General features: G+C 32.8%; 2 protein-coding genes across 3 annotated transcripts; both read right to left on the reverse strand.

Annotated features, from left to right (window-relative positions):
• Positions 1-6721: 6721 nt before the first annotated feature.
• On the reverse strand, positions 6722-13164 carry LOC105777713 (membrane-associated 30 kDa protein, chloroplastic). 2 transcript variants are annotated; one of them, XM_012601102.2, is made up of 11 exons: positions 12875-13164; positions 11870-11988; positions 11648-11758; positions 11316-11380; positions 11144-11225; positions 10065-10139; positions 9286-9356; positions 9112-9194; positions 8372-8436; positions 7572-7646; positions 6722-7135 (listed from the first exon to the last, which is right to left on the reverse strand). In XM_012601102.2, the coding sequence occupies exons 1-11, from the start codon at positions 13008-13010 to the stop codon at positions 7016-7018; spliced, it is 1002 nt and encodes a 333-aa protein (XP_012456556.1). In that variant the 5' UTR covers positions 13011-13164; the 3' UTR covers positions 6722-7015. The 2 variants fall into 2 exon arrangements, with proteins under 2 accessions (XP_012456556.1, XP_012456555.1); XM_012601101.2 differs by having other exon boundaries at positions 11870-11991; positions 12875-13163.
• A 592-nt stretch (positions 13165-13756) lies between these two features.
• Positions 13757-15987, reverse strand: LOC105778206 (hypothetical protein). Its single transcript, XM_012601865.2, has 5 exons — positions 15849-15987; positions 14909-14978; positions 14400-14819; positions 14238-14293; positions 13757-14155 (listed from the first exon to the last, which is right to left on the reverse strand). The coding sequence occupies exons 2-5, from the start codon at positions 14964-14966 to the stop codon at positions 13964-13966; spliced, it is 726 nt and encodes a 241-aa protein (XP_012457319.1). The 5' UTR covers positions 14967-14978; positions 15849-15987; the 3' UTR covers positions 13757-13963.
• Positions 15988-16157: the final 170 nt, after the last annotated feature.

Raw genomic sequence — 16157 nt, forward strand, 5'->3', positions numbered from 1 at the left:
TTTTTAAATGTCAAATTTATTCACTGCTTTTTAATTTTCCTATTTCTATTTAATTTCCAAACCAAATCATCTCAACAATCTTCAATTAGTATTAGATATTCAACAAATTGACCTAATTTTAAAATAAACAATTAAGTACGTCAATTTTATATAATTTTTATCGGTAACAATTTTAGCTTCAATATTTACATTTCTTTTTAATTTGGTCTTTATTCTAAACAATTCAACAGATTTAACTTCCATATCTACATATTTCAACAAATATTATTGGCTAAATTTATTAAATCATAACCAAATTAATAAAATTTGTAAATTAGGAGAGCTAATTATGTGACATTGACAAAACATATTAGTGTGAATGATTACTTGTCCTTAATTGCTCACTTTTAAAATTAACAGAATCAAATTGCCCCAATTTTTTTTGAGAGAGATGATATAAGTTTTTTTACTCTCAATTTTTAAAAAATTATTTTTTATACATTTAATAGTGGATATTTTAGCGGAGCAACAGAACTTAATGCGGCATTGGAAGGGATAGGTGCCAGATAATGCAAAATATTACATTACAACGTGGATCATAACTCTGAATTTTGTAGACCTTCAATAATTTATCCCAAACTAACGTGAAAGTGAACAATCATTCCCACAAAAGGAAATTCAATCAAAGAATCATGTTTTTCATCATTTACATTTGTGTCATACAGCTTCTTCGTCCTACCTACTAAAATTTGCAGGCTATCTTAATCTAAAAAATAAAAAAATTATAAAGTGTTGGGTGTACAGTGTACTTTGTTTAAGTTCCATGGGTGGTGAACTTTGCCCTAGTGACCAGGTCCTTGAGGACTAGGTCCCGAAGCTAACTGCTGGAGCCAATACGACATGGTGGATCTTGCCTTGTGGTAAACCGACGAGTAAGTTTCCATATGATTTCCGTTTCCCAAATCTTCCCGTAAAACTCTGGCAGCTTCAACGCTCACATCGCTCAACACTGCCATTGATATGACGCATATCATCAAAAGCGTACTTACTTTCCTGCTATTCATCTTCCCCAAACACTAGTCTTAAACACCAGAAGAAACAAAAAAAAAAAAGGCTAATAAACTTTGAAGATTATATTGAATATGCAGTAAGAGAAGCTTAATTAGGGTCCTTGGTGTTGTGAATGAAGAGAACTTGGAACTGAATATCAGGTTTATATAGGAACAAAAGAATACAAAGGTTTACAAAGTCATGCTAGAACAGCTAAAATGATCAAATATGTGGGAAAAAAATGGTGGGCTTTTTGGGACTATACAATTCGTGTTGACCAAGGATTTTGTGCTGAGTCATACCTACAAACTCGTTGCTGCCGGGGAAGCTAAAACATTATGTTTAATTTATTTTATTCTCAACTTGTCAATGGCTGCCACAGTTTTATATATATTATATCAAATTTACTGGTTTAGCCCTTCCTTTCATTGCTTGGACTCAAGACAGGGTTAGAATTGAGATTGGGTTGAGTAATTTAATGAAGTCCAAGAGTTGGAAATATTGAATTTGACCAAATTTGGTTGGTTGGGTGAGCAGAATGACAACAGCAACATAACTACACAACTCTGTGTGTGTGTGTATTATAGGAATAGCAAAGTGTTGAACATTACTGTTGACATGTTGAATTTGACACTTGAGATTTTCTCCAATGTTATCATCAAGGAACTTATGTGAAATTTCCCAAATAAATTATATTTTTTGGAGTACAGATTTGGACTTCTTACATAATTATTGCAACATAATCAAACTATATATTTCGAATAATTTAATTAATTGATAATAAAAAACCATGTTTTATTCATAATTATATGAAATAATTCAAAATTAATTTTTTGGTGTAAAACATAACTAAACAAACCTATTTAAATTATACCTTCTTCAGAGTCAAACTTACAATCTTTTTGTTAATATTTTTGAATTTATTAAAATTAAAAATTTGCTACAAAATATTGACTAGAAGTACAAAATAAAATTTGAAAGATGTTGAAAATAATTGTTTGAATGCTTACTTTTTAAAATGGGATTTTGAATATTGATAAAATAATAAATAGAAAATCAACACAATGACATTTTGAGAAAAATAAATAAAATAAAGGCAAGAAACAAAAGAGGAAAATATATGAAAAATGAAAGTCTTTGTTTGTAGATTGAGAGATATGAGAATAATGGGAAAAAAAGTTGAAAAATGATATTTTGACCCCACAATTTTTGAGTGTGAAATGTGTAATGTATGTATGTATATATATTTTATATATGCACAAGCTACACGTATACTTATAAAGAATTGCATAAAAATTTTGAAGTCAAGTTTCAAAATTTCCTACATTTTATTCAAATTTAATTACAATTTAAAGGAAACACACAAAAATTATATACATATAATATCTTTTATTTTATATGCACATGCTACATGTATATACATAAAGAATTATATAGAATATATTAAGAACTTTAAAATACCATACGTTTTGATTCAAATTACAATTGAGTTTTAGTTTAATTGGCATGTACAATATTATCAATGTAGGAGGACCTGAGTTTGAGTGCGTTGAAGCCTAAATTCAAGATATTATGTCAAAAAGAACAGATCTGATCAGAACCTATAAAAAAGTAACTATAAATATGTGACTTTCTTCCCTTATTTATTTTAATTAATTTGGAATGAAATTCTAATAGTAATTTAAAACATTCTTGGTTTTACATTATGACTACGAGTGGGCTGTTTTCAACGAAAATCATAGCTCATCAAATACAATTGAATAAAGGTAAACTATAAATGGTATGTATGATGTATGGGTGTGTACTCTTTAATGGTTGAAACACTTATCAGGTCATTCTTGGATTTAACTTAACTAATAATTGAATAATTTCTATATAAATGCATTGTTGATATATAATAAGAATGAAAATTTAGATTATGGATTTAAATATCTCTGAGATATCGATCTATTTTATAGATTTATATAATATTCATATTCGATTTTAAAATTACCATACATTGCATATCCAAAACAAATGCTAATAGATAGTCTAGGTATCTATTACCCAAATTTGTGTTGTTTATTTAGATAATGGATGTAGATTTAGATATCACCATCCACTCTTATATAATGCTTATAATTTTAATTATATATAAAAATAATTTTAGTAGATTTGAATGTGGATTTTATGGATTTGGATATCCAAAAAAATTAGAAATTTGAAAATATTTTTTTGTAAATTCGGATACTCAACGGATAACATAATTAATTCAGATTTGGATAGTGATACTCAAATAATTTGTTGATAATAAACATATTCAAAATTTTAGGTAGATTTGTAGATTCAAATTTGGATAATTTAAAAAATGTAAAAATCTGACCCAATGTTAGATGAGGGTGTTGTGGTTAGTGATGGTTCCTATAGACTTGTTGAGGGTAACACAAAGTGGTTCCAAGGGTTGTGGAGAAGAATGGAAGGCTTTGAGATGACCTTTATAAACAATCTTCGTATAAAAAGTGTCTGTTCCTTCTAGTCAACCATAAGGGTTTATATATCTTGGAGTGGGTCTCATGGTATGGGGTGCCATGTTGGGTAGAAGCAGCTAATTGAGTCGTGGTGAATCTTTAACATGTACATTTGAATGTGATTGAGAGACTTGCTATCTTATTAAGTAGTCCATAGATGGGTCTGATGTGATTTAACTTTAGTCTAGCAAAGTGCGCGATTTTAGGCAATTTTTGAGAATACCTTTATTTATATTTGAGTTCTCCTAGATCCAACGGTATAGATTGAATTATATCAACGGTTGAGCTTTGTGCCTATCTACAAGATGAGAATCCTAAAAGATTTAAATTCTATACATTTTTGTCCCTTAGGATTTACATTAATTACCTTGATAACTCTAGTTTTATTAGAGTATTTCACCAAGGCACCGATGCTTCAAGTAGATAGGCTTCTCCATATGTTCTACGAGCCGGACTTATTCAAGTGGGTCAAATGGGCCCCATTTAACAAATTGACCTACATGAGACGTTTTGTGCTCAATGGTCACGGGCTTTAATTCGCGACCCGGAACAGTAGACGTAGGTGTTTAATGAAAGAAATGATCTATGGATGTGACGATTATATGTGTGAGGCAATCACTTTAATAGAAGTTGGTCAAGCTCCTCTTTGGGCGATATAGCTCATCAGCCTTAGTTATGTGTGACCATATGTTGTTTGGCAAGGAGATCTCTTGGGGCAAGATAGTTCCTTAGTTATAATTGGCCGAGTTCTTTCTTTTTGTCATCCTTAGTCGAGGCAGTTGGCTTGGATAAGCTGGCACTATATAACTACTTTAATAATGATAATTCTTTAATATTATTGGAATTCCTTTTAGTATGATTAAACTATAATTAATTATTTTGTGTGATCCCTTAAGATAATTGACATAAAAGAATTATGAGTATGATGATGGTTATATGACATACAACAAGTGGTATCAAAGCAAATTTGTAATTGTCTAACACTATATCATGAGTCCCATATGGGTAGGCAGGATGTGCTAAGTAGAACACCATGTCTGGTTTCTCAAGAGAGAATAAGTTTGAACAAATTATGGGAGTAAAGTTTCACAAGATTAGACGAAGAGAATGTCACTTAATGTACTCAAAGAGAAAAAAGAAGCTTCAAGTCCGCGTTGAAAAGAAAGTTAAATATTTTGCATGATAAAACATGGACATTACACACCATATTAAACCAAGTTGTGAAACAAGAAGATTGTTTATGCCATACGTATACGTTTTCATCAATGTTTTTCACGTTTGAAGTTTCAGTAAGTGTTAATTTGAACATTAACATTCATAGTGTTTTATTTCAAAATTGCAACAAAGGATTTTATTTATCGATTTACATTTGCAAATATAGTTGCAGAAAGCTGCATTATTAGATATCTTGAACCTACCTATAAAGAAGAAGACGAAAAAGAAAAAAATAAAACAATAAAATAAAATGACAAAAACACTATGTTTAACTTTCATCTAGTATGATTTCTGATCCTTAACTGGATTTCAAGACTTGAATCATTCTAGTGACCAGGTCCTCTAGGACTGGGTCCAGAAGCCAACCGCTCGAGCCAGCACGACATGGTGAACTTCGCCTTCTCGTACACCGACGAGTATGTCTCCAAGTGATTTGCTTTAGCAAAATCCTCTGCTAAAACTCTCGTTGCCTCCACCCCAACATGGCTCAAAATGGCCATTGAGATGACAAAAATGATCAGAAGGGTGTTTAATTTTCTGCTATTCATCTTCCAAACACACTGTATTTTCCGTCACCCAAACTATTAAACCTTTTCTTTTTTCTTTTTTTTCCCTGAAAGCTATATATGAAGGTGGTTGTGTTTGTATGAAGTATGGAAGCGAAATGGGGGTATATATATAGAGGAAAGGTGGCTAGACTTAGACGCAAGTAAAATAGTTTGAATATATTAGTTAGGGTTTTGTCAATTTGGCTTACAAAGAAGATTACGTGTGGTTGACCAAGGAGTTTTGAAACAGTCATGCATGCAGCAGACATAAAATGGAAATACTAATACTAACAAGAAGGACTGTGTGAAAATGGGGTTTGGGATTGGGGTTTTGAACGTGTCAGAAGCACAAGTTGTTTGAACATTTCAATTAATACGGCATATGCATCGTAGTTTCCTCCTGGTTAAATTCTATTTTTTCTTTTGCGCTTTCGTGCATTTAGCTTTTACATTCTTATATGACGTGTAAAAATTTTTCAAATTTTAAAATTTTAATCTTAACTTAAATAATAATACTTAAATTTTTAAAATTCAATTACTAGTTCATATTATGTGTATAATTACAAATTTTGAAATTTCAGTTGACATAAATTACCATTGTTAATCTATTAACTGGATTTTAGTGAGTAATATGTAAAAATAATAAGTTGACATGGCATTACACATATGATAATATGTATGCAAATCAGATTTTTGAATAGCATAACTTAACATAGAGAGGTTAACAACTATCATTTGGTAAGAATTGGAATTTTAAAATTTGAAAAGTACAAAGACTAGAAATGACCAAATTAAAATATAGGAAAATACACAACTTTTATAAAATACAGGCACTAATGGCAGAATTTAACCTTCCCTTTTCCATAAGGTAGAAAGCTGGTTTTTGTCATTTCTCCATAGAGTAGAAAGTTGGGTTTTGTCATTTTAGATTACTTTTATTTGCAAATTGTTCGTTATTATTACAATGTTCTTTCTTTATTCAAAATTAATCAAGTGCAAAGTTTTGAAAATTTCAAGTACTTTGCTTAATTTGAATGGAATGACTTTCCAATAAGACCGAAACTCTTGCTATTAACAGCGGAGGTACTGGGATGGCACTTCATTTTTCGTTCAATGACCGCAGTTTATAGTCTCCCTCTACTTGAAGTTTTGACACGTCTCCTCCTTTTCAACTTGGTAAGCAATTTCTACAGTGTCTTTCAGGCTCCCCATAGAAGTAGAACTGTTCCATGTCGACCAAAGAAGGGAATTTCAATACAATATTCACATAATCGGGTATACTAAAATCCTTCGGAAGAAACGGAGAAAAGTACCTAACAAGGGCCAGGGAATCGTGACTCAGTCCTTGCATGCCGCCTGTAATTGACTTTATATGTATATATAAAGTATTCTGGTTGTCGCCAATAAGGTATGCAAAACAGATTAAAATGCTAAATTGCCATGGACTATTTGTAGTATTGTACATTAGCAAGCTATTGAATACATGGTCCAAAAACATGGGTCATTGCCGCTGGTGGGCATTAGGTTATAAGGGCAACATGACAATGATAAATACATAAAAAGTATGTACATAACCATCCAAAACTGGTTATAGTTCATTGAGTTTGGACTGCAGCTATACAAATGATCTGTTTGGATTCTAGCTCAATATGATAAAACTGTTTTGATTTGTTCATGAAATAAAAATACCATCATTCAGGTATCCAGATCAGGAACTTAGAAGTCCTTTGCCTTTCGCCTCAGTTCATTGAGCTCCATCTCAATCTCAGAATCTCGATAAGGAAATGCTGTATTATTGCTAGCAGAAACAGTTCTTCCAGGTGGAAGCTCTCCTTTCTGTTAGTCAAAATAAGAGGCCAAAAAGAGAATTAAAAACTTCCATAAGGTTGAAATTCAAGACAATGTACCTTTGGCTTACAGCTTCAAAAATAAGTAATAACCATGAGGTTTTGACAAACTGTGGGGAATTTCTTTTCCTCCTCAAAATACTGCTCTAGCTGCCAAAACAGACTAGGGAAAGGGGAAAAAATATGCACAAAAAGATTCTGCATGTTCAGTCAATTCTGACTCATTGTTTTTTTATTTATTTTTTCCTTTTGTTTTCTGGTCAGTCAGGTCTGAATTCAGTTCATCACCCAACATCCAGATGGAGCTCAATATATTATTAACGTAATTTAATTTTAAAAGCCTAGTATAGGCAGGGGAAGTTATGTATGTGAGAGAACCTAATATAATCAAACAGAACCTTTCATGAAACAAGTATGAGACATACCTGCGAGCTACCAGAGAGTTCCCTTTTCATTTTTGCAAGATCATCATCAACTGATGTGCTCTCAAGTAATGCAAACTGCAAATTGAAATGAGATTGAAAAATACATTATATTATCATTGCGGAAGCGTTCTACAAATGCTGCAGCACATTGTAGTTTTGCATTCTTATTATGAATTTTCAGGTGGTAAGACAATCCAGTTTTTCTGACTAAGAACTGACTACAACTCTGATTTTATCTTGAAATTAAAATAAAAATATTACTTATCCCGACTACATGACCTTCATGCCACAACTACAGAAAACAATGGCTACCACATCAAATTGACTTTTCATCTATTTTCAGTTCAGAGAACTTACAGGACCTTTTCCTTATTTCCTGTCCTAGGAGAAATTCAACAGAAACAAAAAGAAATAGCTCCCGATTTCAAAAAGATTCAATCATAAACCAAAAAACTGTTGGTTGAAGTGGTATCAACCTCATCCCGTAAGGATGAGAGCAAAAGTTCCATCCCCGGGCGAAGACTTTACCCTAAACACTCCTGGCCTGACAGAGATTAGCCTTGAATCTAATGTGGCTTGGGGATACCCCAGGTTTACACCAAAAAAATTCAAGCATAAACCTACAGCTAAATTGACGTTTCCTAGTCACACCATCAACAAGCCATTATGTTGTTAAATACCAGGCCTATGATGGCCACCGCCATTAATGATGTATATTTCACATATCAACAAGAGAAATTTGGCCATATAAAGTTCATATCAGATTCAAAGAATGGAAATAAAGATAGAGCAGTTACTACCTTTCCTTCAAGATCATCAGTGGTTAACTGCCCAAGGGCTTCTGCTTCAGACTCCATTGCCAAAACTGTCCAAAAAAAGGAAAATAGAAGCAAGGGATGGTCAATCTAGAGTGATCAAGAACTGAATTTAGGAGGGATTTCAAATCATCAGGTGCATGATAAGGATGCTTTCAGACTATGTATTTTGACTCTTCTGTTCTTTTTTTAAGTACCCCTGACTTGTACACATTTGAAAATGAATAAGGGGATATGACCCTCTAAGGACCTTCTATGTGGATGAAAAAGATGAATATACTCATATCGGACACATACCCCTATCTGATACTTACACCTAAGTATGAGTAACAAGGACTTTATATAAATAATATATGATTATTAATAGCACCACTTTTATGAAACTTTTAGTACAGAAAATTATAGTTGATTAAACAGCATCATTTGTAAGCCAATAAGGACACCCGAACTTCAGAACTCACATCCCTTAGCAAGTTGATTTTTTCAACTTGGGGAGCTTCTTCACACCTCAGCTTCCTAAACAGGAACTGGAAATACTGTGTCAGTGCACTAGAAGAAATCACAAAATAACTTGATTGGATAAGACTTATGTTTAAGATATGTTCAAGAAAGTTAATTAGGCACACTTTCTGTCAAGTCAAATTCTCATCTTGCTAACGCTGAAGCAGAAATTAATTTGCAATTCTCACTTAGAAAAAATAGCTTCCAACCTAAGACAAACTCACCTTTCTCTTCCATCTTCTCAAAAGCTGCTAAAGCACTGCCAGTGTTGACATTTCCCACCATCTCATTGACTTTAGTTGCAGTTCTGAAGCAACACCAAAGTGATCATGACCAGAAAGTCCAATGTATAAAACACAGAGAAAAAGGGAGGTCACAATGGGAATAGTGGAGATTACTTTGCAGATTGAGCACGAGCTTTCAAAGTCTCTTTCTTCGACTTTGCCTCTTGTATCTTGCTCTCCAAAAGCTACACAAAATGAAATTGAGGGAATGAAATCGCAAACAAATCCATCAATGTATAAATAACAAGGTAAAAAAAATTACATATATAGTTCTCTCATTACATCTATTATTTATTTATTAAGTGTTTCATCAATTTTATTTCCATCAAACTCATCTGTCATAATTCTAAGTCTGTCATAATTCTAAGGCAAAAATTATGTCTCAGTTTAACAAAATGACCTACAAATTATATTAAAAGGCATATACAGCAAGATAGATTGGATAATTTTCAAGCTACTTGACATCCTGCAAATTCCCAACACATTGCTGACATGAAGTTTCCCTGATAACTCAGCAACTTAACACGACAGCTAAAACTGCTCCATCATGTTTTCAGCACAATTTACTATCTCTAACTAATGGATCATATACAGCAAGACGATAGTTGAGTTCCATATCCTAACTTATTCCAGGTTCCTAATTAACCTATAATTCAAATACCAAGATCAACACAACTCTCTTTCATGTTTCATATATTGAAAACAGATCTTTAACCTTTAGATTTTCAAGTCTCATATTCCAAGACATAATAATCATTTATTTCAATTCATGCCAACCGTTAAGTAAAGTGAATTCAAAACCTAAGCAGTATATGACATAATCAAATTCCAAACCATTTAAATAAATAATGTTTCAATCGAATTTAGAGTAAAAAAGTTAAATAGAAAGATACCCGTGTGTTAGAGACAAGATTATCAACAACAGTTTGCTGTTGATCAAGTTGAGCTTTCAATGAATTAGCATTATCCTGCAACAAAAAGAAAAAATGATGATTAATCAATCATTCAGTCAGAAAGATACTATCCACTTTAGGAATTTAGAATTTAACAGGTCCTAGAACAAAAAAAAAAAAAAAATCCATTTTTATCAAATTCTATGCATCAGTTAGACAGTCTCAAGCTCTTAGCCAATAAACCAAATACTCTGCCCATGTGTCTTTTTGTAACTTTGTGTTAGAACAAGACCAAGGTGGGGGACATGGAGGAAACAGAAAGGAAACATAAAAGTACAAAAGTCAACACCAAAACCTCAAATCTCAAGCTTTTAATTCCAAATCCAAAGCTAACAGAAACCAAAATAACATAAACCACTTATACCTACAACTTATAATCTTAAGATTCAAAATGCCAACTCTAATCCTAAAATATCCTACAAACCGGAAATTAGAATTTGATCCATAAAAATATTAAAAAGCAATTGAGAATGTCCTGAATGGCTTTATTTCTTATATCAGCCATTTTTTTTCCACTCATCAGCTCATCTTTTCTTTTCTCTATTCTTTTTCCTTCTCCATATAAATTCAGCATCCGTTTGTATATCCTCTACTTTAAAATGAACAAAAGTAATAGAACCATAAAAGCCCGAGCCCAACAAATCTGATCTGTTTTTCCTTGTTGCAACTCCAAACCATAACTTCTCCATAGATTGAAATAGTAACCTCTAAACATACAATCACCACGATAAACGGCTAAACTATGCTAATCTTGTTAGTTTAAATTTCCAGCTTCTCAAATCCTTTAGAAAGACAAAAAAGAAAAAGAAGAAAGAATGTTCAGCAAACGCCTTGACTAGGGAAAATTTACTTCTATATCAAATTTTAGGTGTCCTATCATCTTATTGAAATCAAATACTTGGAAGAAAACTTCATGAATGTTCTTTTGACAAATTTCGAGGAGTACGAAATTGTAGATATGGAATGATGTTATATGAATGCCCAGAGAAACTCTATTTGATATCAGGATGACATCTTACAGCAAAAGATTTACGCCTCTTAAGGGCTTCACGTGCAAGATCCTCTTCTCCTTTCTGCAGAGCCAGCTGTGCTTTACGGTACCTGAATGAAACCAAAACGTAATGGGGACATTTAAACACCCACGTATTTTGCAACTAGAGGGAAAATAAAATGAACTCCTTAATCAATTACCAATCTTCAGAAGCCTGTTGTGCAGCTTTGTACTTATTTTCCAACCGTTTTTGAGACGCTAATACCTTCAAAAAGGATAAAAGATAACATGTATGGTAAAGTGGGAAGAAAATTACACTGGAAAGGAAGAATGAAAAGTCACATAGATTCTAAGACCATAAAGGCATCTATAGTTGAGTAAATGTGCAATGCGATCATGAATAAAAGAGAACAAAAGAATATTAAAAACAATCAAAATAAAGGTCAGACAAAGGAGATCACGAGAACAGAAATAAAGGATCTAAAAGACAACTTAAGAAAGAAACAAAAGAAATAAATAAAATGAGGCTTACTTGCGCTGTGGCCTGTCTCATCTTTACCAAGTCATCATTCATTTCAAGCACAGCTTGGTCTAAAATTTTCTCTGGGTCTTCAAAGGAACTTAAGAGTGCATTTGCATACGACTGCCATCATTATTGAATTGAGTCATGTTATTAATGTAACAGACCAAAAGTTGGAATCAGAAGCCATGGTATTGTTGCATTAATGTATATAAACAGGTCCTAAACTCTGACCTTAACAACTCTAGCAAACCGATCAAAAAGGTTCATGCGCGTACCAAGGGCACCTCCTCTTTGTCTATAACAATGAGATCTTCCAGGAACACTCCTTAAGCTTGTAAGTTTTAGGGAAGCTACTGTTTAAAGGGGAAAAAAGGAAAATAAAATGATAAACCACTTTAGAAGTTTATATTTAGCTCCTTCAAATGATGTTAGAGGATCTCTAAAGTTGGTATTATCATGTCGTATGTACGTCCTTCTTTACAGGAGTTTCACACTTTCATATTACTCCCTAATCATAAGTTAGAATGCAGATAAAATAGTCAAATAGAAAAATGGGAGGAAGAAAATGGGTTGAAAAGATGGTGGCTTACATGATAAGCAGTTCAAAATTTCATTACCAAAAAAAAAAGCCCTTCACTAAAAAAGCATACGTAATTGCTAGAGAGCCGAACCAGTTCATCGACAAATTTTTTATGTTATAGAACTCGTAAACTTTTTTGACATGTAAATCGTACAAATGCTGTTATCCAGAAAACCATTTATGCTTTAATAATTTAATGTCTTTAAGAACACATTTGACTCACCACTTAACTAAGCTTTTGCTTTAACTATACCATTAGCAGACAACCGATAAACCCGTAGCTCATTGAACATAGAAATGCCATCATCAATTCAACCAGTTGAGCTTGAAAAGTATTTTATGTATTCCATTTGAGTTAAGTTAGCAGCCTAGTCAATCTACTTATCAAATAACATTCATAGCAACCCTGTTTTCACTAGTAAAGCTATCTAAGACACAATGACTCTAAAATTACAACAAGAATCAAAGCCTTTTTTTTTTCCTTTACGAGAAAAAAAGCATAAATTTGATATATGCCATCTAATAAACAAAACTCAGTTCCAAATTCCAACGCTGATCTTCTTCCAAAAGCAAGTAAAAGGGAAAAAAACTGCATTAACCATCTTAAAAAATAGAAATAACGAATACCCATTTAAATTGAAAACAAGGAAGAGTACCTCCGCCATTGAAGAAGGAAGAAGTGAGTGGTTTCTTAACTAAACAGAGGGTGCTACTATTCCCGGAGCTTGAAGAAGAAGCAGTGGGTTTCAATGGGATGGTAAATCCTGAGATTATGTGAGACTTGACAGCCATCTAAGGATTAATGGGAACAAAAATTGAAGGGTTTTATTGGTTTGTTTGTTTTTTTTTGAACAAGGTTTTATTGCTATGAGAAAATAAAGAACTATAAATTTTATAGATAGAAATTAAAGAGATGAAGAAATCACTCTCTCGCAAATAGGCGTTTTTAGATTCGGATTTTTTCCCCTTTATATATGTGACTCATTTTGATTTTCGTCCGGTGCTGCCCAAAAAAGTTGAACCGGGGTGGTTCAACCGGTTCAGCTCTAGCTCTCGGTTCGATTTTATAATTATATATTTTTATGAGATTAATAAATTAGATTTTGCAATCCAAAAAACAAGAAAAATATTAGATTTTTCAATAAGTTATTGTTCAATAAATAAAAATTTTCACCATTGAAAAACGGTTTTGTATATTTCTAGAAAAAATTAACTACAAATTTACTCTTTTTGTTTATTAGGTATTTAAAGTTTTCTATTTATCAATTTATCCAAGAAAAATGTATGGCATCCAATAAAAATGTACCACATGTCATGTTTTTATAAGTTAATATCATATTTTGAGTAAAATGAGACAAAATGTCACTTTACTAAAAGATTGTACAAATCAACTCCCGACATTACAAAAAAAAATGAAAATTAGTACTTTCAAAAGATTTTACATAATTTTCCATGTCAATTTCTCGTTTTATATCATGTTCGCAATAAAAATGAGCATGCTGCACTATGATTATTTGGTTCGACAGAAGAAAACCAGATGACACACCATTCAACCAGGCTTTCATTTCACCTCAAACTTGAATGCAACATAAGTTGCAACATGTTTACAGTTTTCCTACTACCAAAAATAACCGCAGTCAAGTACAATAAAAGAATTTCTTTCTAATACATGGATTCCTGCTAATATATGGTGCCAGCTAGAAGACAACCAGGCCTTGAAACTTGAAGTCAATGCTTTTTCACCATTATGGTGATTCTATCAACTTAAAACTGGGAATGTACTTAGGATCATCCCACTGCATATAATGATCCGGTGCCTCTGGACTAGCTGGGCAAGAGTCGAGTTTCCTAGACAACTTATGCTTTGGAGGAGATAGTTCTTCAATCAGCATTGCAGTTATCTCGTTCATTTTGGCATACCTTGAAGGACTTGTAGGCTGTAACAGAAGTAAACTAGTATTCTTAGGACAACCCATATGCTAAAGCTTATGAGACTGCTAAAATTAGATGAACGTTTACCTCCATTTTGTTTGACAATGAATGTTGCTTTGCAGATGCAGAATGTTTGCAGAAATCTAAACAAAAAAAAAAAAAAACATGCATACAAATGTAAGTATCCAGTCAGCCAAATGTTAATTCAATGTAAACATATGAATGAATATGCCTAGTGAATTTCTTAACCATCTAATCCGAGGATCCGCAAAAATTCATTAGTGCTTATAGCTCTTTTCTGTGCTTTGATGCATTCTTCATGATTGTGCAGAAACCCTTCCTCTGAAATATCTTCTGGAATACATAGCTTTGCAGTTTGGTTCTTTGATGTTCCTTGCAAGTGAGGCTTGCCTGAGTTAGAAATGTCAGAGAGAGCTTTCCTGCCACTAGCTTGAACTTTCTCTGAGGCCTTAGGGACACTCTTTTTCCTGCTTGAATCATTTGGGAGTTTAAAGGCAACTGTTTCTTTCTCAGTGAAAGTAATGATCTTGGAATTCTCCTTTTTAGATATCTGCTTTGCGGTTGGGTTCACTGAATTTGATAGATCACCAAGTGGTTTTCTTCCACCAGTACTGGCTTTTCTCAGTGCTTTAGAGATATTAGCCTTGCCTGTAGGAAGCACTTTCAATTATCAAATTCAACATGAAAAACAAAATGGACAAAACCAAAAACATAATAGAAAGTGTTGGGAATGGTACCATTAAACTGAACATTTAGATTCTGATCTTGAATCAAACTGACAGTACGCGATGCCATCTGCAGAATTTGCTGATAAGATCCAAATCAACACCACCTATGAGATGTAAGGGAAGAAAAGTTACGGTCTAAAAATGTAAAAAGATCCACCAAAGTGCCATACAGAGAGAGGGGAAATTTTAACAAGAAATAGGGGAGAAATCATGCTAAATCCTGAGGAAACTGAAAGGGTTTTGAAGATGTCATGTCAAAGCTTAAAATAGAAAGACATTCAAGATATGAAACTGTCCAATAAGAAATGTAGCTTTCAAATATTTACATGTAATCGAGTATCATTTACCGTCTATTTTGATTCAATTACAGCACTCATCCTAAAACTAACAGTGCAAGAACTCAGTGTAAACTGTAAAGCTCATGCAAGGAATGCTGAGTATTAACAAGGCTCTTGTTATTTTCTATTTCCATATTAAGGCATCATCAGATGTTAGAACAAATTTTGAAAAGTGAACTCCGAAGCATATCAAAAGCCTTACTTAGTCCAAAATGAACCATGTAACTAAAATCCAAACCTTAATTTACAAAACCCAAAAACCTTTCGGTTTACAAGATACATGCGGTACAAAGGAAGGGGAAACAATGGAATTCTATGATAATCCCAAAGGACAAACCCAGAAAGGGAGAAAAAGAAACCTAGGATACAGCAGACAAATGGGTCATTCTTGGAATTATTCTTTCCTTCTTCCATTCATTTCTCAACAAACAAACAGATGTTCTTGTTTTTATGGTTTTCCATTCAGAAACAAATCAATAATTCAAATCCCCTTTTTCATTTTCACCCTAAGTATAAGAAAAAAGAAAAAGAAAATTGAATATTTCTCTTTCAACCATTAAAGCATACAAAATAACTTTAAACGCAAACAAAGACCTATAAAAAAAACTTACGACGGCTTTTTGATGAGTCAAAATTTCTTGCTTTTGATCTGCAGATTCTGCACTTGGCTTTGCTTTCTGGATTTGTTTCCTTTGAACGTTGCTAATTGAAAAAAGAGAGTTCGATTTCTGTTTATAAGAACCCAGAGCTGCAACGGTTACTTTTTTCACATTTACAGGAATACCCCTCTGTTGGCTTATAATTAAATAACTGTAGGTTTTCCAATTGGGCTCTATAAAACGGTACCGAATCCGCTTTTTTCACAAAAATATGAAGGCCAAAATTTGAGGTTTATAACCTAATAAATTAACCATTAAATC

This window comes from Gossypium raimondii, chromosome 10 (genome assembly GCF_025698545.1).
Source record: "Gossypium raimondii isolate GPD5lz chromosome 10, ASM2569854v1, whole genome shotgun sequence".
NCBI classification, from domain to species: Eukaryota; Viridiplantae; Streptophyta; class Magnoliopsida; order Malvales; family Malvaceae; genus Gossypium; species Gossypium raimondii.

Excerpts from the sequence above, each read along its gene's own strand:
- LOC105777713 (XM_012601101.2), bottom strand. The coding sequence starts at position 13,010 with ATGGCTGTCAAGTCTCACATAATCTCAGGATTTACCATCCCATTGAAA. Across the intron at positions 11,381-11,647 it reads TGAGACAGGCCACAGCGCAA|GTATTAGCGTCTCAAAAACG; the intron begins GTAAGCCTCATT and ends TCCTTTTTGAAG. Across the intron at positions 11,226-11,315 it reads CAACAGGCTTCTGAAGATTG|GTACCGTAAAGCACAGCTGG; the intron begins GTAATTGATTAA and ends GGTTTCATTCAG.
- LOC105778206 (XM_012601865.2), bottom strand. The coding sequence starts at position 14,966 with ATGGCATCGCGTACTGTCAGTTTGATTCAAGATCAGAATCTAAATGTT. Across the intron at positions 14,294-14,399 it reads GCGGATCCTCGGATTAGATG|ATTTCTGCAAACATTCTGCA; the intron begins GTTAAGAAATTC and ends TTTTTTGTTTAG. Across the intron at positions 14,156-14,237 it reads CATTGTCAAACAAAATGGAG|CCTACAAGTCCTTCAAGGTA; the intron begins GTAAACGTTCAT and ends CTTCTGTTACAG.